Raw genomic sequence first — 23,949 nt, forward strand, 5'->3', positions numbered from 1 at the left:
TAGCTACAACTTCTATAATTTAGTTACACACAGTGCAACTTGAAAGGCTCAAAGGCAAAAATGCAAATATTAGAAACAGTGCTGGGTCACGGTTAGATAGTTCATATTAGTTAAATTGTCATATTAGAAAATTGTCTCTTTAAGATCTGAGACTTTTATCTGCCGTATGTTTTCTGCAGCGCTGTCTTTCTCTGCCTTTGTTTTTCTCTGACGTCATTGTAAAGCACAATGCCATCTGTGATCAAGTGTGATTCATTCTGTATAGAAGCACTAAAATCCTGTGTGCATTGTGGAAGAGTCACGAAGATGCTCTTTATATTGTTGGTTGCTCGCTGTATTATATACTAGTCTGTAGAAGATGGCTGTACTGTAAATTAGTTGTTAGAGGAGTCTTCGTAGTTTCTCAGAACACTTCAGATGACATGTGCATTGAATGAAGGACACATAAGGCTCTGTTGTGTTATTGGTGCGTGAAATAAATTTGTGTTTAAGGGCTCCTTCACATGGACATATTTGTGTATGCAAAATCTATGTGCGCAATACACAGAGATTAGAGCCTATTGATCTCACTGGGTTAATTCCTATTTCTTTTTTATGGACACGCATTTCTCTCACGCACAAAAAAATAGGACATGTTCTGTTTTCCTGCACATTTATACAGCACAAGTCCCCATGATAGTCGAAGGGGAGTTTGAAAATTCACTTAGATTCGCTGTCTTTTACTCTAAGACGGTTGGCAGCACTTAGGAAACCCACACAGGAAAGTTTTTGGTAGAAGTAAAGCAAGTCCGTTTATTTTCAACGACATAGAAAAGAAATCAAGAACATTTCATTCAAAACCCAGAACTGAGGATGGTATGTTTACGGCGCTTGGTAACAAATGGGTTAATCTCTGATAGGACCGCCCACTGGACTCCTTAGATCAGAAAGCACAGAGATGTAGCCTGCTAAATTACAATTTATATTGGATCTTCACCCACAGATCTGTCGGTCTAATCAGCTCCTCCTGCTCTATAACATGCTGCTGGCAGATCACACTAGATCATTGTTTATGGGATGGGTTCTCTTTAAATAGGTGCAGTATGTTTAACCATTTCCTAAAAGGTGTTTTCTACTTCCTAAAGGATATTTTTCTACCATAGTGTTTTATGATTTATTGATAGGATAGATGCTAAATCATTGTAGGGGACCGGTTGATGGGATTTCCCATTAGAAATCAGACTAAAATTGACCCATTCTTGGCATCAGAGGCAGTCCCAGTAATTGAACCCCAATAATCATAGTTTTATGACCTTTTCTATTATTGAACTACAATTATAATAACCACTAAACATTTAAGTTTTAAGTCTGCTTATATGGCTATATATTTCTTTATACTTGGCATCAAGAACATAGCGTACAGGAGGTACACAGTATGCTGCTGTGTGATGCATCTTTATGGCCCTGTGTTGGAGACATATTTTGTCCTAGAAGTAATGTTTGTACAAGAGAACAGCTCTGTAATAAGGAATCAGTTGGAACATGGCACTATTTATTTCTCTGTAAGTCTCCACATGAAATCGGAGGTGTACAGAAGTAAAGTAGGACGCAAAAGACTTCTGCATGTGCCTTCTCGCGACTTCCTATATTTCAGGTATTGTATAACTCACTCATATAATCACTCGCAGTAGGACTAGAAAGAGCACTACCTCTGTGATCTAAAGAGGGGTTATATGCCACTTTCAGGTCAACTTTTAGTTATCATTTATCTGATAGTAGCCAGGTTTATCTTCTGGTCAAGCCGCTACAATGACACCCCCACCCTGTGCCAGTCACTGCACTGATGCCCCCACCCTGTGCCAGTCACTGCACAGGCTGCCCATCAAATACAGAATATAACTTAAATTCATCATGCCCACCCGTAAGGCCCTCCAAATGCTGCACCAGCCTATATCTGCTCCCTCATCTCGGTCTACCACCCTACCTGCTCCTTCTACTCTACTAGCGACCTTAGATTAAATTCTTCCCTAATCCGGACCTCCCACTGCCGCCTCCTAGATTTTTCCCTAGCTGCACCAGTTCTCTGGAATGCACTACCCTGACAAACAGGTCAATTCCAAACGGCCACAGCTTTAAGCATAATCTAAAAACACATCTTTTTAGGGAGGTTTATCATATTCCCTAATTTAAACTCTTCTTCATCTACCCCGATTCTACACTCCCCCTTGGACACCTGAGCCCCTTCTTCCCACTGCACCCCCACACACCCCATTGCATCTCTTACCTGTTTATACACAAACATGGCTAATGGTCAACTAACACAGATTTATGTATATGTGTATAGACCCTATGTGTGTATTTCCATATAGTCTGTACACTCTTGCAAGCAGTACCATCACCCCTATTCAAGATTTTGTGTATGCCTTCCCTGATTTCCAAAGCACTGTAGAATATGTTGGTGCTATACAAATAAATTTATTATATTAGTAGTAGTATAAGTGCAGTTGGTGAAAATGATGCATTACAACTTTGTACACCAGGTGGCAGCAAAGTCCATCTAAAAATGATATCTGCATAGGTTAGTAGTATTACTACAGCAGCCAATCTATTGGCTTTTATCTGTTCAGAACAAGTTATTGTTATCATCACAATATGAGTTTACAAGTAATGCAGTGCAGTAAAGGCATGGATGAGCCAAGTGACCTGCATGAGATATATATATATACTCTAAGGCAATATGTACATTTGACATGGTAAAAGATTTTATACCACCTGGTAAAACATATGAGGGCACATTTACTTAGGGCAATGTTTGACATGCTGGTGTACGTAAACTGTGTGCTGGGCTAAAAGTGATAAATGTATCAAGAGGTGCAAGGTGTACAAAGAGTCATACATATATCCCATGGTTTACTCTTCATAGTTTTCATTCATAGTGAGACCCCACCATTGAGACCTCCAGCAATGTCAAGGCGAAACAACCTGCGATATTATTTGGGGTTGTGTGATGTAGGCAGTAACTCTCATTATACAGTTATATTGGGCTGCTTTCACACACACTGGAATATTTCTGCTGTAGTTCTACACCAAATCTACATTTTTTTGCAGATTTGTTGTGAATTCAGCTGTGAGATTTCACATACAGTTTTGTAATTTTTCAAGAATTCTGCAACTATATAGAGTACAATATTAATGAATCAGGCTTTATCCCCTTAATGCTGCATGACATACAGTTATGTCATAGAAGTTCTGAGTTTTCTGGAGTGAAATTGGGGGTCTTGGACAGCTAGCACCCACCTGCAACAGCTGTTTGGTTGCAATGGCACCCGGGGGCATTCTGAAGGCTCCCAGAGCTACCATTGCAGATTGCCTATGAAGCCAAGCCTGTGGCATGCTTGCTTGATAGACTGCTTGTCAGATTGCGGTATAATGTAATACTATGGTATTACATTATGCTGCATGAATTTTCAAATGATCGCAAGTTCAAGTCCCTTATAGGGGCGAAAAAAGTTGTAAAAAAAACTAAATTAGTAAGGTAATAAAAGTTTAACCAACTCTTTTTCCATATTTATAATAGAATCAAAATAAAAAACTAACATTTGGAATTGCTGCATCCATAAAAGTCTGATCTGTCAGAGTAATGCATTATTTCCCCCCTCACGCTGAACGTCGTCAGAAAAAGAAATACACAACGTCAAAATTGTGCTTTTTTTTAGTCATCCTGTCACCAGGAAAAAGTTTAATAAAAAGTAATCAAAATGTCGTATCTACAAAACAAACTACAGGACATTCTGCAAAAAACAAGCCATCTCACAACTATGTCGACAGAAAACTAGAAAAGTTATGACTGTTAGAAGATGGCGGCAGAGAATAATTACTTTTCTTTTCAAAGACATTTTATTTTTTAAAAGTAGCACAGCAAAAAAAACCCCCAAAACTATAAATTTTGTGTGGTTGCAATTAGAGATGAGCGAGCATACTCGTTAAGGGCAGATACTCGAGCGAGTATCGTCCTTTTCTAGTATCTGCCTGCTCGTCAGAAAAGGGTGCCGGTGGGGGAGAGAGGGTGGAACAGGGGGGGTGGGGGATCTCTCTCTCCCTCCCCCCCCTGCTCCCCCTTGCTCACTCCCGCAGCCCACCGCTCACCCCCGCTGGCACCCGAATCTTTTCTGACGAGCAGGCAGGTACTCGAAAAGGATGATACTCGCTCGAGTATCTACCCTTAACGAGTATGCTCGCTCATCTCTAGTTGCAATCCTACTGATCCACAGAAAAAAGTTATCATGTCATTTTTGCTGTAGTGTATATGTCGTAGAAATAAGACTCCTCTACACATGGCAGAAGTGATTTCTTTTTCCCATTTCACTCCACTTAGAAGTTTTTAAAAGCTTATCCGTACATTATATGATACATTAAATAGTAACATTGAAAAGTATAACCTGACTTGCAAAAAACAAGCCCTCAGACAGCTACATTGGTGGATAAAGAAAGAGTTACGATTTTTTTAAAAGTGGGGAGGAAAAAGCAAAAATGAGGATAGAAAAAAGAAGTGCGGTCCTTAAGGGGTTAACAGACTCAGTTCAGTGTGAACGCAGCCTTAGGCCTCAGTTAGACGGGCGCATCGGCACCCATACACCGGCGCCGATGCGCCCGTGTGACTGACACCAACAGACGGACGTACCTGCAGACGGCCGTCTCTCTGCAGAGCTGGAGGAAAAACTTGTGACCGGCTTCATTGCCGGTCATGTGTTCTTTCCTCCGGCGCTGCAGAGAGACGGCCGTCTGCAGGTACATCCATCCGTCTCCTTCCTGCAGTCACACGGGCGCATCGGCGCCAGTGTACGGGTGCCGATGCGCCCGTGTGACTGAGGCCTTACGATGCATTACTGAGTAGCACAATGCTCTAATGCTATGTTCACACAGGGCAGGTTTGTTGTTTCTGCAGCAAGCCCGTATGATTCTTACAAACCACATTCAAATGAATGCAACAATCACCGAAATTTCTGCAATAAATATGCCGCATATTAATATACCCTAACAATGAAACTTGTGAGCCACAGCTCCTGAATATGTCATCCAGATCAGATCACCTCCGCACTAGATTGTACTGTTTGCTCCCAGGCTTTTATAAATAGCATACATAATTACAATGTATAGTGAAGAATAGCCACTTACATGAATTGCAGTGTGCAACCTGTATGCAAAATATGTTGGCCTGTCTCGAACGCAGAACACTGCAAAATATGCAAGAAATGTAAGGTACATCATTCAGTGTATTTTATAATCACAGCAAAAGTTCTTTAGCTGTCTGTAGAAGAATGACAATTCCTTTGTGCCATATAAGCTAATCTTACAGGCTGAAAGTAGCTGACCTGATGAGTCCGAGGATATACGTTTTATACTTACTTTCCGTGCTGTTAGTGCCTAAAACTGATGCTGAGTGCATTGAGCAGTGCACTAAGTAGTCAGGACTACTCAGTGCACCGCTCAATACCCTGCTGCAGCTCATTTGAGAGCTAGCACTGGGGTAACAGCTGGAGAGGTAAGTATAAAACTTGCATCCCCGAACTCATCGGGTCAGCTACTTTCAGCCCATAAGATTAGCTTACAGGACTCAGAGTAGAAGATAGTCTCTTTAACTGTAGCTCCATGTTTTCCTTTAAAACCCTGGTAAAAGGTTTACAGCATCAACCATCTCTGTATGTAACCATGTATAAGTCACCAGTTATGGCATCATATATTCCGCAGCCTTTATTGCAGCAAATGCTACCTTGACTATATACTACCACTTACTATCAAAGGCTAGAATAGGAAGTGGAAGTCTCAAGACCCATTTAATTGTAACAATTATCACTCAAAATTCGTTCAAACGACCGAAAATGAGCGATAATCGTTACGTGTAAACGCTGCCATCGTGCACTTTTCGTTTGAACGATGATTTTAAGGTGAACTTAAAATCCATCGTCAGCTGCAGAGAGATAAAGTATCTCTCAACATACCGCATGCTGTGTTCTCCTTGGGAGTTGGGAGATTACATTGAATTCTGCCGACACCCCAAGGAGAAAAATGCAGCAGGGCATGTGATTAATCACACACTGGGCTCTGTTAACAGCTCCTTGAGGCCCATTTACATGCACATGAAGATGATAAAGTGTTAATGGGCATTAGTGTCCATTAACACTTTATACAAAAAGATCGCTAAAACTTTCAATCTTTCAATCATTTGAAAGATTATCTTTGCGTGGAAATGGGCTTTAAAGCATTCCCCATAGACTCACCTGACACCTAACCTTAAATGTCAGCAGAGTCTATTGCACAAAGTAGATGTGCGGACAGCTGTTAACTACTTCACTTCGCACTAGGGAAGATGGAAATCAAGGTGTCAGAAGATTATGTTTTTATTAGATACATTTTTTTTATTTTTTGTGCTTTTGCTATTACATCTTCAACTGTATTGCTATTGTAAACCACAGTGTCTTCCTGCAATGTGTCCTGTATATATCTTCATATATGCATAGGGGATATAGCAGTGATGCAGAAGTGTTGCATTGCTCCCTATGCAGCTACTTACTCAAGGGAGATTTGATTATTTAAATCACTTGTATCCTAGTAAGCTTTTTAATTACCACCTTGTATGAGTATGAGGTTACCACTTGTCAACTTTGTAAAGGAGCAGATGGAATACATTTGTATTTTCACACAAAGCATTTTCCATGGTAACAGTATAGACGACAGCCGACCCAACAAATATGATTTCTAGAAAAGAAGCGGGAGCTGCTTCATGTACAGTGACATTTCATAGTAACACAGTCCGCCTCAAGCAACTTGCAAAATAGCAAAGAGTATTATCCCAAGAGGAAACTGCATTTATATAAATGACTCTTCTCTGCATTGATACAAAGCATTGATGGTAGTGTAGTGTGAAAGCGTTGCCATACTGTATACATTAAACCCGGTTCATATTTCAAGTCCTGGGTATTATATGATGTAAATTGGACACTTCTACATTTTAAACACTGAAAGGGGTTGTCCCGCGAAAGCAAGTGGGGTTCAGCACTTCTGTATGGCCATATTAATGCACTTTGTAATGTACATCGTGCATTAAATATGAGCCATACAGAAGTTATTCACTTACCTGTTCCGTTGCTAGCGTCCCCGTCGCCATGGTGCCATCTAATTTCAGCGTCTAATCGCCCGATTAGACGCGCTTGCGCAGTCCGGTCTTCTCCGTTTTGAATGGGGCCGCTCGTGCCAGAGAGCTGGTCCTCGTAGCTCCGCCCCGTCACGTGTGCCGATTCCAGCCAATCAGGAGGCTGGAATCGGCAATGGAACGCACAGCGCCCACGGTGCACCATGGGAGAAGACCTGCGGTCCACCGTGGGTGAAGATCCCGGCGGCCATCTTAGCAAGGTAAGGAAGAAGTGGCCGCAGCGCGGGGATTCGGGTAAGTACTATCCGTTTTTTTTTTTAACACATGCATCGGGTTTGTCTCGCCCCGAACGGGGGGCCTATTGAAAAAAAAAAAAAAACGTTTCGGCGCGGGACAACCCCTTGAATGTAATATTGATTTCAGAACACTAATTACAGACTGCTATTATAAACTTGTAGTAAACATGTATTAAACATATAGAATAAAATGTTTTTGGGGGGTGTTTTCCAGGTACTAACCTATTGCCAAGAGCAGCTGCTGAAAGTATCCATCAAAGCATTCTTCAATGGCTGCTGCTATATCCTGTCCAGAAAGGTTTTGAAATTCCTGAAAAACTTAAAAGGTAAACTAATTTTAATATTTTGTAATTGGTCCAAATCATTTTTATTTTCTAATGTAACTTCTAATTAGCAAAAATTGTAGTTTGTTTTATGTACCATTTGCAATATATATTAGTGAATATGTGAATACCAATGCAAGAGGGCATATCAATGAAGTACATACAGAGGGTGGGCCCATAGCACAGTTCACAATAAACCTCCAACTTTTGCCTCCCAGGACAGAAGCTGGATGTTGGAGTTGGGGCTTGATCGGCTTAAAGCTAAGCTGGCTGACTTAAAAGATGAGTCATGTCATAAAATGTAAACTTCTGAGGGATTCCAGAAAATGTGTCTGTCTCTGAACTTATGCAATATCTACAGAGTCTCATGAAAGCAATGTTACCAGAGTGTCCAGTACAAGACTTTATAATTGATAGGGCACACAGATTCCCTCGCCTTAAACACCTGGAAGACCATGTACCAAGGAATATTTTGGCCCCTGACCACTTCTTCCACATTAACGAGAAATTACTGTATGCCACTAAGAAAGCAAAGCCTACCTGTGCCATTTTAAGCTTTGCATATAGACTTGTTTTCGGCAACCCTGGCTCAAAAGGGAAAATTACTCCCTGTTACAATGACGCTCAGGGATCACAAAATCCTGTACAGATGGGGATTTCCTGTACAGTTTCTGACACCAATTTTGTCATCAAGTCACTGGAAGCTGCAATCAGCCATCAGAACTTAAATGTTTCCTTACCCACCAAAGACCCTAACCAAATCCTGCAAGCAATCACATTGTTGAGTGTTTTGTATGCCCTGTTGGTGTGTTACTACGAATGAATAAACCAAGAATCATCTGAGACTCTTAACCCCCAAACAAGCTTTGCAGCTTTGAAGAAGCTGTTTGGTTTCTTTCTTCGCTTACAGCACAGTGAGAAACTGTTTGATGTTAATGTTGTATATTTTTATTTTTTACTTTTTCCTCTTCTTGTTTTATACCATGTTCATATATTAGTTCGTTCAGCACATGGAGGACGCTCCCATGCAGCTAAAGGCTCATTTACACACAAAGACAATCTTTCAAACAATTGAAAGATTGACAGTTCTAAGGATCATTTTGCATAAAGTGCTAATGAACACTAATGTCCATTAGCACTTTATTAGCTTCATTTGCATATAAATGAGCCTCCAGGATCTGATTGCTAAACACAACAGGTGGTCTGAGCTCTGTAATCAGCTCTTGTGTTCTCTCATGGGCTGTTAGTTGAATACAATGTAATCAGCACTCCCATGCAGAACACAGCTTGCAGTCTGTGTTATCTACTCTCCAGCTGAACAATGGATTTTAAGCTCACCTTAAAATCATTGTTCTGCTGAACAGTAAATCATGGCAGCATTTACACACAACAATTATCACTCATATGCCATTGTTCAAACAAATTTTGATCTATAATCGTTTTGTGTAAATGGGGCTTAACTCTCCACAACTTTAATTGTATGAATCACTACTTATCTGTGCCTTTTTATCTACTGTTAAATATGGTGATTAAGTTTGTATCATTAAATATTAAAGGTCTGAATAGCCCTCAAAAACGGGCATACATGTGGGAAAATGTAAAGTCACTGTCTCCAGATATTTTTTGTGCACCGGAGACTCACATCGTCTCAAAAGATGCCTTTTGCATAAAGCATGCAAGTTATCCTCATATAGTTAAATCCTGCTATAATTCTAAATCTAGAGTGGTAATTGCAATAAAGAATTCCGTAGCATTTCAGCCTATTAAAAAGGAAATGGACTCACAAGAAAGGTATGCCACAGTAGTCTGCTTCATAAATAACACAATCTACACACTAGCTCTCATTTATGCTCCGAATAAAAAAACAGAGGGGCTTTACTCACAAAATTCTACACATTCTTTCCAAGCTAAAACAAGGCAGACTTCTTATTTGCGGAGATTTCAATGTAGTTTCAGACGTTGGCATAGATACAACCTCTAAACTGCATAGACATATCTAGTACCTGGGTGATATATGGTGGAAAGACGAGCTATGCACAGCTCTGAGAAGGCTTATCCCTTTTACTCACATGTGCATAACAGTTACTTGTGGATTGATATGTTTATAATTGATAGGAATTTAATATGGCTAGCTAAGAAATTGACAATCAAGACAATTACGTGGTCCGATCATGCAGCAATATGTTCAACTACTGAGGAATAATATAATCAATATTATCCCAGCTAGGACAAGAGCATACTCTTGAAAAAGATCTAAAGGAATATTTCAATATTAATGCATCCCCTGAGGTAAATCCTCACGTCCTATGGAATGCACATAAAGCGTATATAAGAGGCTTGTTCACAAGATTAGGACTCTGCATAAAAAAAGAGAGAGAACCAAATGCCTAGAGGAGATGTTCAATAAAATTAAGGTCCTTGAAACGCTAAATAAATTAACACAAACAGCACAACAAGCAGAAGAATTATTTCAATGCAGACAGGCACTCTGAAATACATTGCTGCAGAATTATGAGAGGAAACTAAAAAGAATTGAAGTCCAATACTACTTCCAAAACAAGAAATGTTGGAAACTATTGGCTTGTTGTCTTAAAGCCAAACATTTTCAATCTCAGATCTCATACCTATTAGGCCCAAATAACACAGGGGAAATAATTAATGTTTAATATACATATTAAATAAATAAATATATATATATTAGAGATGAGTGAACGTACTCGTCCGAGCTTGATGCTCGGGCGAATATTAGGGTGTTCGGGATGCTCGTTACTCTTAACGAGTACCATGCGGTGTTCGGGTTACTTTCACTTGTATCTCTGAGACGTTAGCGCGCTTTTCTGGCCAATAGAAAGACAGGGAAGGCATCACAACTTCCCCCTGCGACGTTCAAGCCCTATACCACCCCCCTGCTGTGAGTGGCTGGCGAGATTAGGTGTCACCCGAGTATTGAAATCTGCCCCTCCCGTGGCTCGCCACAGATGCATTCTGACATAGTTCAGGGAAAGTGCTGTTGGTGCCGGAGCTGCTATAGGGAGAGTGTTAGGAGTTATTATAGGCTTCAAGAACCCCAACGGTCCTTCTAAAGGCCATAAATCTTCTGTATATGCGCTCAATGGGGCCGGCGGCAGCAGCGCCGACCCCATTGAGAACATATAGAAGACAAATCCTTCTTTTCTGCCACAGCTGTAACAGCTGTGGCAGAGAAGAACGATGTTTGCCCATTGAATTCAATGGAGCGGCAATACAGCCGCTCCACTGAAAGCAATGGGCTGCCGGCGTGCGCGGGGTGAATTGTCGGGAAGGGGTTAAATATATAACCCCTTCCCTGCAATTCATCCAGAAATGTGTAAAAATAAAAATATATACCGGCGTATAAGGCGACGGGGCGTATAAGACGACCCCCCAACTGTCACCTTATACGCCGGTAATATAGCGGAGCAAAGAATAAAAAGCATTACTTACTTCTTCTGACGTTCTGCGGCGCTGCTGCAGGATGTCGCTCCCTCCTGGTCCATGGCAGACTATTGCTTTCTCTACGAAAGGCTTTAAATCCCTGCCTCCAGAAACACATGTGCCTTCAGCCAATCACAGCCAATGACAATGATGTCATTGAATGGCTGTGATTGGCTGTGGTTCTGGAGGCGGGGATTTCAAGCCTTTCGTAGAGAAAGCAATAGTCTGCCGGGAACCAGGAGGGAGCGACAGCCTGCAGCAGCGCCGCAGATCGTCTGAAGAAGTAAGTAATGCTTTTTATTCTTTGCTCCACTGTATTGCCGGCGTATAAGGTGACAGTTGGGGGGTCATCTTATACGCCCCGTCGCCTTATACGCTGGTATATATTTTTATTTTTACACATTTCTGGATGAATTGCAGGGAAGGGGTTATATATTTAACCCCTTCCCGACAATTCACCCCGCGCACGCCGGCAGCCCATTGCTTTCAATGGAGCGGCTGTATTGCCGCTCCATTGAATTCAATGGGCAAACATCGTTCTTCTCTGCTACAGCTGTTACAGCTATGGCAGAGGAGAACGATCTTTACGCTGACAGTGCGGGGGGGGGGGGAAGCCCACTCTTGCCGCTATTGTGGCTTAATAGTGGGACCTGGGAACTTGAGATGCCGCCCACCATGTAGCCCCTCGCCTGCCCTATCCATCACTGTGTCGTTCCCATCACTTTCTTGAATTGCCCAGATTTTCACACATGAAAACCTTAGCGAGCATCGGCGAAATACAAAAAATGCTCCGGTCGCCCATTGACTTCAATGGGGTTCGTTACTCGAAACGAACCCTCGAGCATCGCGGGAATTTCGTTCCGAGTAACGAGCACCCGAGCATTTTGGTGCTCGCTCATCTCTAATATATATATATATATATATATATATATATATATATATTTATTTAATATACATAGCAAATAGTTTTAGAGACTTTAATTCACCCTTATATAACCTGAGGGATGATCCTTTCACATTTCCAAGTGTAGCCCCTCATGTTCAAGCATTTTTACAAAAGATTAATTTACTTACCCTTACCGTGGCTCAGAGAGAATCTCTTGACTCTCTAATCACAGTAACAGAAATGCTCGAACATATTAATTCCTTGCCTGTTTGTAAATTACCAGGCCCAGATAGACTCACAGACACGTATTAGAAAAACCCTGGAGCAATTCTATCTCCTTATATGTGTAAAACTTTTCAGCTATTGGTCATAGAGGGTTCTTTTCCAAAGAAATGCCAACAAGCTTTAATAGTCAGCCTTCCTAAACCAGGAAAAAGGCCAGTTGTTCCCCAAAATTTCCGACCCATCTCCCGTACTGAACAGATATCAAAATTTGCACAAAAATATTGGCCTCTAGATTGGGAATTCTTGCGCAAGCATTAATCTGGGAAGAACAGGTAGGATTCATGAAAGGCTGCCAAGCATCGGACAACATAAGGAGAGTACCAAATATTACCCACTTTTTAGAGTCTAGGAAGATCCCTGTAGTCTTATTAACTTTGGTCGCTGAAAAGCATTTGACCACATAAATTTGCAGCCTTGAGGAAAATGGCTTTGTGCGTTTTTTTCCTCCAAACTATATCTGCATTGTATTCCAACCCCTCAGTCTGTGCCTTTAGAAACGGGGCCCTAGCAATAGAATTTAATATCACAAATGGTACTAGTCAAGGTTGTCCACTGCCCCCATTGATATTCATATTATTATTAGAACTAGAGATGAGCGAGCATACTCGATAAGGAAAACTACTCGAGTGAGTAGTGCCTTATTCGAGTACCTGCCCGCTCGTCTCTAAAGATTCGGCTGCCGGCGCGGGTGGCAGGTGAATTGCGGCGGTGAGCGGGGGGGAGAGAGGGAGAGAGAGATCTCCCCCTCCGTTCCTCCCCGCTCTCCCCCGCCACTCCCCGCCCCCTGCTGGCACCCGAATCTTTAGAGACGAGCGGGCAGGTACTCGAATAAGGCACTACTCACTCGAGTAGTTTGCCTTATTGAGTATGCTCGCTCATCTCTAATTAGAACCATTAGCCTACACTTTAGGGAAAACCTCGCACTTCGAGGAGTCTTAATTGGTGACCGAACACAATATCATTGTACACAGATGATATATTAACTTTAACAGACCCTATATGTTCCCTAAATACTGCACTAGAGGTTATCAAGGATTTTGGCAAGGTCTCTTGCTACAAAATAAATATGCAAAAATCCCAGATCACATTAATAAACATTTCTGAAGACAGACTACAGTATCTCCAAAATAAGTGTTTGTTCAATTGGCAATTTGAGGGTATCAAGTTACAATAACTGCGTTAATCTAAGATTAGTATTAGAGATAAGCGAGCACCAAAATGCTCGGGTGCTCGTTACTCGGGACGAAATTATCGCGATGCTCGAGGGTTCGTTTCGAGTAACGAACCCCATTGAAGTCAATGGGCGACCCGAGCATTTTTGTATTTTGCCGATGCTCGCTAAGGTTTTCATGTGTGAAAATCTGGGCAATTCAAGAAAGTGATGGGAACGACACAGCAACGGATAGGGCAGGCGAGGGGCTACGTGTTGGGCTGCATCTCAAGTTCACAGGTCCCACTATTAAGCCACAATAGCGGCAAGAGTGGGGCCCCCCCCTCCCAAAAACTTTTACTTCTGAAAAGCCCTCATTAGCATGGCATACCTTTGCTAAGCACCACACTAGCTACAACAAAGCACAATCACTGCCTGGATGACACTCCGCTGCCACTTCTCCTGGGTTACATGCTGACCAACCGCCCCTCCCTCCCCCCCACAGCGCACACCAAAGTGTTCCTGCGCAGCCTTCAGCTGCCCTCATGCCACACCACCCTCATGTCTATTTAGAAGTGCGTCTGCCATGAGGAGGAACCGCAGGCACACACTGCAGAGGGGTTGGCACGGCTAGGCAGCGACCCTCTTTAAAAGGGGCGGGGCGATAGCCCACAATGCTGTACAGAAGCAATGAGAAATCCAATCCTGTGCCACCGCCATCAGGAGCTGCACACGTGGGCATAGCAATGGGGAACCTATGTGCCACACACTATTCATTCTGTCAAGGTGTCTGCATGCCCCAGTCAGACTGGTAATATGTACCTTAACAGTAACCGCGTTGGTGGTAATGTGGTGGTGACTGCGGACCTAGTAGCGCGGTTTTATTTTGTTGGTTTTCGGAATGTGGCCAGGATTAAGTGGGCCGTGACGGGGGGATGGTGGGGGGGCTCTCTTGTAGTGTCGGTAAAGGTGAAATTCTTGGACTGCCACCAGACGAACCAATGCAAAGGCATTTGCCAAGAATGTTTTCCCTGTTGGAGGAGGAGGGGGATGTTTTTGAGGCACTACGTGTCCTCTCCACGTGTCCGTGGTTATATGCACCTTAACAGTAACCGCGTTGGTGGGAAATGGCCTCGCCACCATCATGTCTTTGGGAAGCCTCTGTTTCCACACCCCAGAGACATACCATTAGCAGCGGTATAGGCAGAGCCCATAATTCGTAACATTTCAGCCGTAGCATTAGGACAGGCCCCACTAACATATCACTAGCAGCATTATAGCGGGAGCGCAGTCTTCGTTCCATGTCAGCAATAGTAGCACTCAAGACAGGCCCCAGTAACAATTCCGAAGCAGCAGTATAGCGGGAGCGCAGTCTTCGTTCCATGTCAGCAATAGTAGCACTCAAGACAGGCCCCAGTAACAATTCTGAAGCAGCAGTATAGTGGGAGCGCAGTCTTAGTTCCATTTCAGTAGCTGCAGTATAGCCAAGGCCCAAGTTACATTTATGTAGCTAAAGTGTAGGCCAACCCCACACACACTTCTGTACCATGAGTGCAGGCGAAGAACATACAAATTGCTATGATTACACTGTAGGTGAGGGCCCCAAAAAATTGGTGTACCAACAGTACTAATGTACCTCAGTAAAAATTGGCCATGCCCAACCAAGATGGCAGGTGAAACCCATTAATCGCTTTGGTTAATGTAGCTTAAGTGGTAACTAGGCCTGGAGGCAGCCCAGTTTAACGAAAAATTGGTTCAAGTTAAAGTTTCAACGCTTTTAAGAGCATTGAAACATATAAAAATTGTTTAGAAAAATTAGATGAGTGAGCCTTGTGGCCCTAAGAAAAATTGCCCGTTCAGCGTGATTACGTGAGGTTTCAGGAGGAGGAGCAGGAGGAGGAGGAGGAATATTAGACACAGATTGATGAAGCAGAAATGTCCCCGTTTTGGATGGTGAGAGAGAACGTAGCTTCCATCCGCGGGTGCAGCCTACGTATTGCTTACGTATCGCTGCTGTCCGCTGGTGGAGAAGAGAAGTCTGGGGAAATCCAGGCTTTGTTCATCTTGATGAGTGTTAGCCTGTCGGCACTGTCGGTTGACAGGCGGGTACGCTTATCTGTGATGATTCCCCCAGCCGCACTAAACACCCTCTCCGACAAGACGCTAGCCGCAGGACAAGCAAGCACCTCCAGGGCATACAGCGCTAGTTCAGGCCACGTGTCCAGCTTCGACACCCAGTAGTTGTAGGGGGCAGAGGCGTCACCGAGGATGGTCGTGCGATCGGCTACGTACTCCCTCACCATCCTTTTACAGTGCTCCCGCCGACTCAGCCTTGACTGGGGAGCGGTGACACAGTCTTGCTGGGGAGCCATAAAGCTGGCCAGGCCCTTAAAGACTGTTGCACTGCCTGGGCTGTACATGCTGCTCGATCTACGCACCTCCCCTGCTACCTGGCCCTCGGAACTGCGCCTTCTGCCACTACCGCTGTCGGATGGGAATTTTACCATCAGCTTGTCCGCCAGGGTCCTGTGGTATAGCAACACTCTCGAACCCCTTTCCTCTTCGGGAATGAGACTGGGAAGGTTCTCCTTATAGCGTGGGTCGAGCAGTGTGTACACCCAGTAATCCGTAGTGGCCAGAATGCGTTGAATGCGAGGGTCACGAGAAAGGCATCCTAACATGAAGTCAGCCATGTGTGCCAGGGTACCTGTACGCAACACATGGCTGTCCGCACTAGGAAGATCACTTTCAGGATCCTCCTCCTCCTCCTCCTCCGGCCATACACGCTGAAATGATGACAGGCAAGCAGCATGGGTACGGTCAGCAGTGTGCCAAGCTGTCTCTTCCCCCTCCTCCTCATCCTCCTCATGCTCCTCCTCCTCCTCCTGAACGCGCTGAGATATAGACAGGAGGGTGCTCTGACTATCCAGCGACATACTGTCTTCCCCCGGCTCTGTTTCCGAGCGCAAAGCGGCTGCCTTTATGGTTTGCAGGGAAGTTCTCAAGATGCATAGCAGAGGAATGGTGACGCTAATGATTGCAGCATCGCCGCTCACCACCTGGGTAGACTCCTCAAAGTTTCGAAGGACCTGGCAGATGTCTGCCAACCAGGCCCACTCTTCTGAAAAGAATTGAGGAGGCTGACTCCCACTGCGCCGCCCATGTTGGAGTTGGTATTCCACTATTGCTCTACGCTGCTCATAGAGCCTAGCCAACATGTGGAGCGTAGAGTTCCACCGTGTGGGCACGTCGCACAGCAGTCGGTGCACTGGCAGATTAAACCGATGTTGCAGGGTGCGCAGGGTGGCAGCGTCCGTGTGGGACTTGCGGAAATGTGCGCAGAGCCGGCGCACCTTTACGAGCAGGTCTGCCAAGCGTGGGTAGCTTTTCAGAAAGCGCTGAACCACCAAATTAAAGATGTGGGCCAGGCATGGCACGTGCGTGAGGCTGCCGAGCTGCAGAGCCGCCACCAGGTTACGGCCGTTGTCACACACGACCATGCCCGGTTGGAGGCTCAGCGGCGCAAGCCAACGGTCGGTCTGCTCTGTCAGACCCTGCAGCAGTTCGTGGGCCGTGTGCCTCCTATCTCCTAAGCTGAGTAGTTTAAGCACGGCCTGCTGACGCTTGCCCACCGCTGTGCTGCCACGCCGCGCGACACCGACTGCTGGCGACGTCCTGCTGCTGCTGACACATCTAGATTGCGAGACAGAGGTTGAGGAGGAGGAGGAGGAGGAGGGTGCTTTAGTGGAAGAAGCATACACCGCCGAACATACCACCACCGAGCTGGGGCCCGCAATTCTGGGGGTGGGTAGGACGTGAGCGGTCCCAGGCTCTGACTCTGTCCCAGCCTCCACTAAATTCACCCAATGTGCCGTCAGGGAGATGTAGTGGCCCTGCCCGCCTGTGCTTGTCCACGTGTCCGTAGTTAAGTGGACCTTGCCACTAACCGCATTGTTGAGGGCGCGTACAGTGTTGCGGGAGACGTGGTCGTGCAGGGCTGGGACGGCACATCGGGAAAAGTAGTGGCGACTGGGAACTGAGTAGCGCGGGGCCGCCGCCGCCATCATAGCTTTGAAGGACTCCGTTTCCACAACCCTATACGGCAGCATCTCAAGGCTGATAAATTTGGCTATGTGGACGGTTAACGATTGAGCGTGCGGGTGCGTGGCGGCGTACTTGCGCTTCCGCTCAAAGACTTGCGCTAGCGACGGCTGGACGGTGCGGTGCGAGACATTGCTGGATTGCGCCGAGGACAGCGGAGGTGAGGGTGTGGGTGCAGGCCATGAGACGGTCGTGCCTGTGTCCTGAGAGGGGGGTTGGATCTCAGTGGCAGGTTGGGGCACAGGGGGAGAGGCAGCGGTGCAAACCGGAGGCGGTGAACGGCCTTCGTCCCACCTTGTGGGGTGCTTGGCCATCATATGTCTGCGCATGCTGGTGGTGGTCAGGCTGTTGGTGGTGGCTCCCCGGCTGATCTTGGCGCGACAAAGGTTGCACACCACTGTTCGTCGGTCGTCAGGCGTTTCTGTGAAAAACTGCCAGACCTTAGAGCACCTCGGCCTCTGCAGGGTGGCATGGCGCGAGGGGGCGCTTTGGGAAACACTTGGTGGATTATTCGGTCTGGCCCTGCCTCTACCCCTGGCCACCGCACTGCCTCTTGCAACCTGCCCTGCTGCTGCCCGTGCCTCCCCCTCTGAAGACCTGTCCTGTGTAGGCGTTGCACACCAGGTGGGGTCAGTCACCTCATCGTCCTGCTGCTCTTCCTCCGAATCCTCTGTGCGCTGCTCCCTCGGACTTACTGCCCTTACTACTACCTCACTGCAAGACAACTGTGTCTCATCGTTATCATCCTCCTCACCCACTGAAAGGTCTTGAGACAGTTGCCGGAAGTCCCCAGCCTCATCCCCCGGACCCCGGGAACTTTCCAATGGTTGGGCATCAGTGACGATAAACTCCTCTGGTGGTAGAGGAACCACTGCTGCCCAATCTGAGCAGGGGCCCGAGAAAAGTTCCTGGGAGTGTTCCCGCTCCTGAGCATGTGTCATTGTAGTGGAGTGAGGAGGCTGGGAGGAAGGAGGAGCAGCAGACAGAGGATTCGGATTTGCAGCACTGGACGGCGCAGAACTCTGGGTGGATGATAGCTTGCTCGAAGCACTTTCTGCCATCCAGGACAGGACCTGCTCACACTGCTCATTTTCTAATAAAGGTCTCCCGCGTGGACCCATTAATTGGGCGATGAATGTGGGGACGCCAGAAACGTGCCTCTTTCCTAATCGCGCAGCAGTTGGCTGCGACACACCTGGATCAGGAGCTCGGCCTGTGCCCACACCCTCACTTGGCCCTCCGCGTCCTCGGCCGCGTCCACGTCCTCTAGGCCTACCCCTACCCCTCAGCATGCTGTATTACCAGTGATTTGATTTCCCAGGCAGGAAATAAATTGGCGCCAGCCTGCAGGCCAAATATAATTTTTTCGCTTTTTTGCAAAGGGAAGGCCCCACTGCGGATATTCAATGAACAATACGTTTAATAACTGTGGTGTGGCCCTGAAAAAGTGTCACACAACTTTAGTGTAGCAGAGTTATTAACTCTGGCAGAGCAGGTATTTGCCAGTCAGGAAAGACAATGGCGCAAGCCTGCAGTAAACCGTAGCTGGTTGCGTTTGATTTTTGTATGTTCTCCACGCAGCACACACGTACACGGAGACCTTAGGACTGACACAGGCAGCCCAAATATAATTAATTCGCTTTTTTGCAAAGGGAGGGCCCCACTGCGGATATTCAATGAACAATACGTTTAATAACTGTGGTGTGGCCCTGAAAAAGTGTCACACAACTTTAGTGTAGCAGAGTTATTAACTCTGGCAGAGCAGGTATTTGCCAGTCAGGAAAGACAATGGCGCAAGTCTGCAGTAAACCGTAGCTGGTTGCGTTTGATTTTTGTACGTTCTCCACGCAGCACACACGTACATGGAGACCTTAGGACTGACACAGGCAGGCCAAATATAATTAATTCGCTTTTTTGCAAAGGGAGGGCCCCACTGCGGATATTCAATGAACAATACGTTTAATAACTGTGGTGTGGCCCTGAAAAAGTGTCACACAACTTTAGTGTAGCAGAGTTATTAACTCTGGCAGAGCAGGTATTTGCCAGTCAGGAAAGACAATGGCGCAAGCCTGCAGTAAACTGTAGCTGGTTGCGTTTGATTTTTGTACGTTCTCCATGCAGCACACACGTACACGGAGACCTTAGGACTGACACAGGCAGCCCAAATATAATGAATTCGCTTTTTTGCAAAGGGAAGGCCCCACTGCGGATATTCAATGAACAATACGTTTAATAACTGTGGTGTGGCCCTGAAAAAGTGTCACACAACTTTAGTGTAGCAGAGTTAATAACTCTGGCAGAGCAGGTATTTGCCAGTCAGGAAAGACAATGGCGCAAGTCTGCAGTAAACCGTAGCTGGTTGCGTTTGATTTTTGTACGTTCTCCACGCAGCACACACGTACACGGAGACCTTAGGACTGACACAGGCAGGCCAAATATAATTAATTCGCTTTTTTGCAAAGGGAGGGCCCCACTGCGGATATTCAATGAACAATACGTTTAATAACTGTGGTGTGGCCCTGAAAAAGTGTCACACAACTTTAGTGTAGCAGAGTTATTAACTCTGGCAGAGCAGGTATTTGCCAGTCAGGAAAGACAATGGCGCAAGTCTGCAGTAAACCGTAGCTGGTTGCGTTTGATTTTTGTACGTTCTCCACGCAGCACACACGTACACGGAGACCTTAGGACTGACACAGGCAGGCCAAATATAATTAATTCGCTTTTTTGCAAAGGGAGGGCCCCACTGCGGATATTCAATGAACAATACGTTTAATAACTGTGGTGTGGCCCTGAAAAAGTGTCACACAACTTTAGTGTAGCAGAGTTATTAACTCTGGCAGAGCAGGTATTTGCCAGTCAGGAAAGACAATGGCGCAAGCTTGCAGTAAACCGTAGCTGGTTGCGTTTGATTTTTGTACGTTCTCCACGCAGCACACACGTACACGGAGACCTTAGGACTGACACAGGCAGCCCAAATATAATTTTTTCGCAAATTTGCAAAGGGAGGGCCCCACTGCGGATATTCAATGAATAGAGATGAGCGAACGTACTCGTTACGAGTACTTGCGCACCCGAGTACCGCCATTTTCGAGTACTTCAGTACTCGCGCGCAAAGATTCGGGGGGCGGCGTGGTGGCACGGGGGGTAGCAGTGGGGAGTGGGGGGGAGAGGGAGAGAGAGAGGGCTCCCCCCTGTTCCCCGCTGCTACCCCCCGCACCGCCACGCCACTCCCCGCCCCCCGGCGCCCCCTGAATCTTTGCGCGCGAGTACTGAAGTACTCGAAAATGGCGGTACTCGGGTGCGCAAGTACTCGTAACGAGTACGTTCGCTCATCTCTATCAATGAACAATAACTGTGTTGTGGCCCTGCCTACACAATTCTGTCCCTGTAGTATCAATGGAGGGTGCAATGCTCTGCACAGACGATTTTTTGAAAAAAAAAAAATATGCAACACTGCTAACAGCAGCCAGCACAGTACTGCACACGGTTAAATTTGGCCCTAGAAAGGACCGTTGAGGTTCTTGAAGGCTACACTCACTCCTAACACTCTCCCTGCCTAAGCACCACTTCTGTCCCTAATGCCGGGTGCAATGCTCTGCACTGCCGATTTTGAGAAAAAAAAAAAATTTTCCACTGCTAACAGCAGCCTGCACACACGTAGATGTGGCCCTAAGAAGGACCGTTGGGGTTCTTGAAGCCTACACTAACTCCTAACGCTCTCCCTACAGCAGCTCAGGCACCAGCAGCACTGTCCCTCACTAACTGACAAGACATCTGAGGCGAGCCGCGGGAGGGGCCGACTTTTATACTCGGGTGACATCTGATCGCCCCAGCCACTCACAGCAGGGGGGTGGTATAGGGCTTGAACGTCACAGGGGGAAGTTGTAATGCCTTCCCTGTCTTTCAATTGGCCAGAAAAGCGCGCTAACGTCTCAGAGAGGAAACTGAAAGTAACCGGAACACCGCGTGGTGCTCGTTAAGAGTAACGAGCATCCCGAACACCCTAATATTCGCACGAATATCAAGCTCGGACGAGTACGTTCGCTCATCTCTAATTAGTATCAATATAAGGTGGCATATATTTTGCATCAAATTGTGACAAATTTAATACCAAACAAAAAGAAAACCTGCAAAAAATAGTTACCAGCTGCCTGATATTTATATCATGTTCAGCTCTACTTCCAAAAACTGTCTCCAACAGTTTGCCTAAATGTACCCCTCTCAGATTCTCATACCACACAGTGTCTCTATTTTGTTCTGCAATATTATAGTTTAATTGGTAGTTCAGTTTTGGGACAAAAGTCTACCCTCGGACTAGAGGGGGTGGGGGATATATTATTGCAGTTCTTCTCTGCCACTCCTCTGATCCGCTGTTTTCAGGCCGTCCAAGATGGCTGCAGCAAATTTCTAACTGTTTAATGCACATTGTGCACTACTCTCTGATTGGCCACTGGTCACATGACCAGCTTTGACGAATCAGAGAGCAGGTATACTCTAACACTACTAATGTAACGTGGGGATTGATTTCGTAGTTTGAAAATTGTGTCAGCCATCTTGGACAGCCAAAAAAATGAGGACCCGGAACTGGTAGAACAAAACTGCAGGTAATATACCCCTACTCCCCCCCCCTCCCCCGGTCCTGGGACAGAAACTGTCTGGAAACTGGAGAGTTGCTTTAACATTGACAGGCTCATTGTTTTAATTAATCGCAATTTTATATTGTGTTATAAAAGCTGTCAAAATGGTCACTGTGCGGCCATTATCAATCAACAATCAATTAGTAATTCAGGTTTAAACAATTTAAAAACTGCACAGACCTCCATGTCTAAGTGACTTTTGACTGTATCTAAGCTTCTACGTGGGTTCTAAACCTAATTTTCATTTTAAATGTAAAAACAAAATATTTCCAATGATTTAAACAATTTTTTTCCAGTATTTTCTGGCAGCTTTCAGGTTTTATTCAACTCAGAATTGGAATAATAATGATTAAGCTTAGAGAGATTTATTGATAAAATAAATCTAATTAAGTGCGGTGAGAAGATTGAGGCCATTAAGCAAGATAAAAAGGAACATTTTGAGATGATTTTAAGTCTTTGGATTATATTTAGACAGCTCTGTGTTGAGAAGTATAATTCAAATGTGATTCTATTTTAAAAATTATGAATGCTACAAAATTTTCCTTTTTTTCTCGTCTTCTGTACATTTAGATTTACATACAGTTTTTAGACATTACTGAATATGTGGAGATGATGTTACATAACTATTAGAGATGAGCGAACGTACTCGTCCGAGCTTGATATTCGTGCGAATATTAGGGTGTTCGGGATGCTCGTTACTCGTAACGAGTACCACGCGGTGTTCCGGTTACTTTCAGTTTCCTCTCTGAGACGTTAGCGCGCTTTTCCTGCCAATTGAAAGACAGGGAAGGCATTACAACTTCCCCCTGTGACGTTCAAGCCCTATACCACCCCCCTGCTGTGAGTGGCTGGGGCGATCAGATGTCACCCGAGTATAAAAGTCGGCCCCTCCCGCGGCTCGCCTCAGATGCCGTGTGAGTTAGCTGAGGGAAAGTGCTGTTCTATTGGAGTTGCTGTAGGGAGAGTGTTTGTAGTGAGTGTAGGCTTCAAGAACCCCAACGGTCCTTCTTAGGGCCACATCAACGTGTGTGCAGGCTGCTGTTAGCAGTGGAGAAATTTTTTTTTTTTCTCAAAATCGGCAGTGCAGAGCATTGCACCCGGTATTAGGGACAGAAGTGCTGCTTAGGCAGGGAGAGTGTTAGGAGTGAGTGTAGCCTTCAAGAACCTCAACGGTCCTTTCTAGGGCCACATTTAACTGTGTGGAGTACTTGCAGGCTGCTGTTAGCTGTGTTGCTTTTTTTTTTTTTTTTCTCAAAATCGGCGGTGCAGAGCATTGCACCCTCCATTGATACTACAGGCACAGAATTGTGTAGGCAGGGCCACAACACAGTTATTAGTCATTGAATAGACGCAGTGGGCCTTTTCTTTTTTAACAAAAGGGAAAAAAGTATATTTGCCCTGCCTCTGTCAGTCCTAAGGGCTCTGGGTACGTGTGTGCTGCGTGGAGAACGTAAAAAAATCAGACGCAACCAGCTACGGTTGAGTGCAGCCTTGCGCCAATTTCTTTCCTGCCTGGGAAATACCTGCTCTGCCACAGTTAATAACTCTGCAACAGTAAAGTTCTGTGACACTTTTGCAGGGCCGCAACACAGTGTCAGTTATTAAACTTATTATTCAGTGAATAGACGCAGTGGGCCGATCCTTTTAAACAAAAGGGAAAAAAGTATATTTGCCCTGCCTCTGTCAGTC

At 45.4% G+C, this 23,949-nt stretch overlaps 1 protein-coding gene across 1 annotated transcript in view; it reads right to left on the minus strand.

The window, feature by feature from the left end:
- ANXA10 (annexin A10) overlaps nt 1-23,949 on the minus strand; it is a 103,142-nt gene that overhangs the window by 14,227 nt on the left and 64,966 nt on the right. Inside the window, exons 9-10 of the mRNA XM_066573556.1 lie at nt 7,648-7,743; nt 5,155-5,213 (exon numbers count right to left, since the gene is read on the minus strand). Coding sequence (XP_066429653.1) covers nt 5,155-5,213; nt 7,648-7,743 — 155 coding nt within the window. The remainder of the gene's footprint in view (nt 1-5,154; nt 5,214-7,647; nt 7,744-23,949) is intronic.

This window comes from Eleutherodactylus coqui, chromosome 7 (genome assembly GCF_035609145.1).
Source record: "Eleutherodactylus coqui strain aEleCoq1 chromosome 7, aEleCoq1.hap1, whole genome shotgun sequence".
Taxonomy (NCBI): Eukaryota; Metazoa; Chordata; class Amphibia; order Anura; family Eleutherodactylidae; genus Eleutherodactylus; species Eleutherodactylus coqui.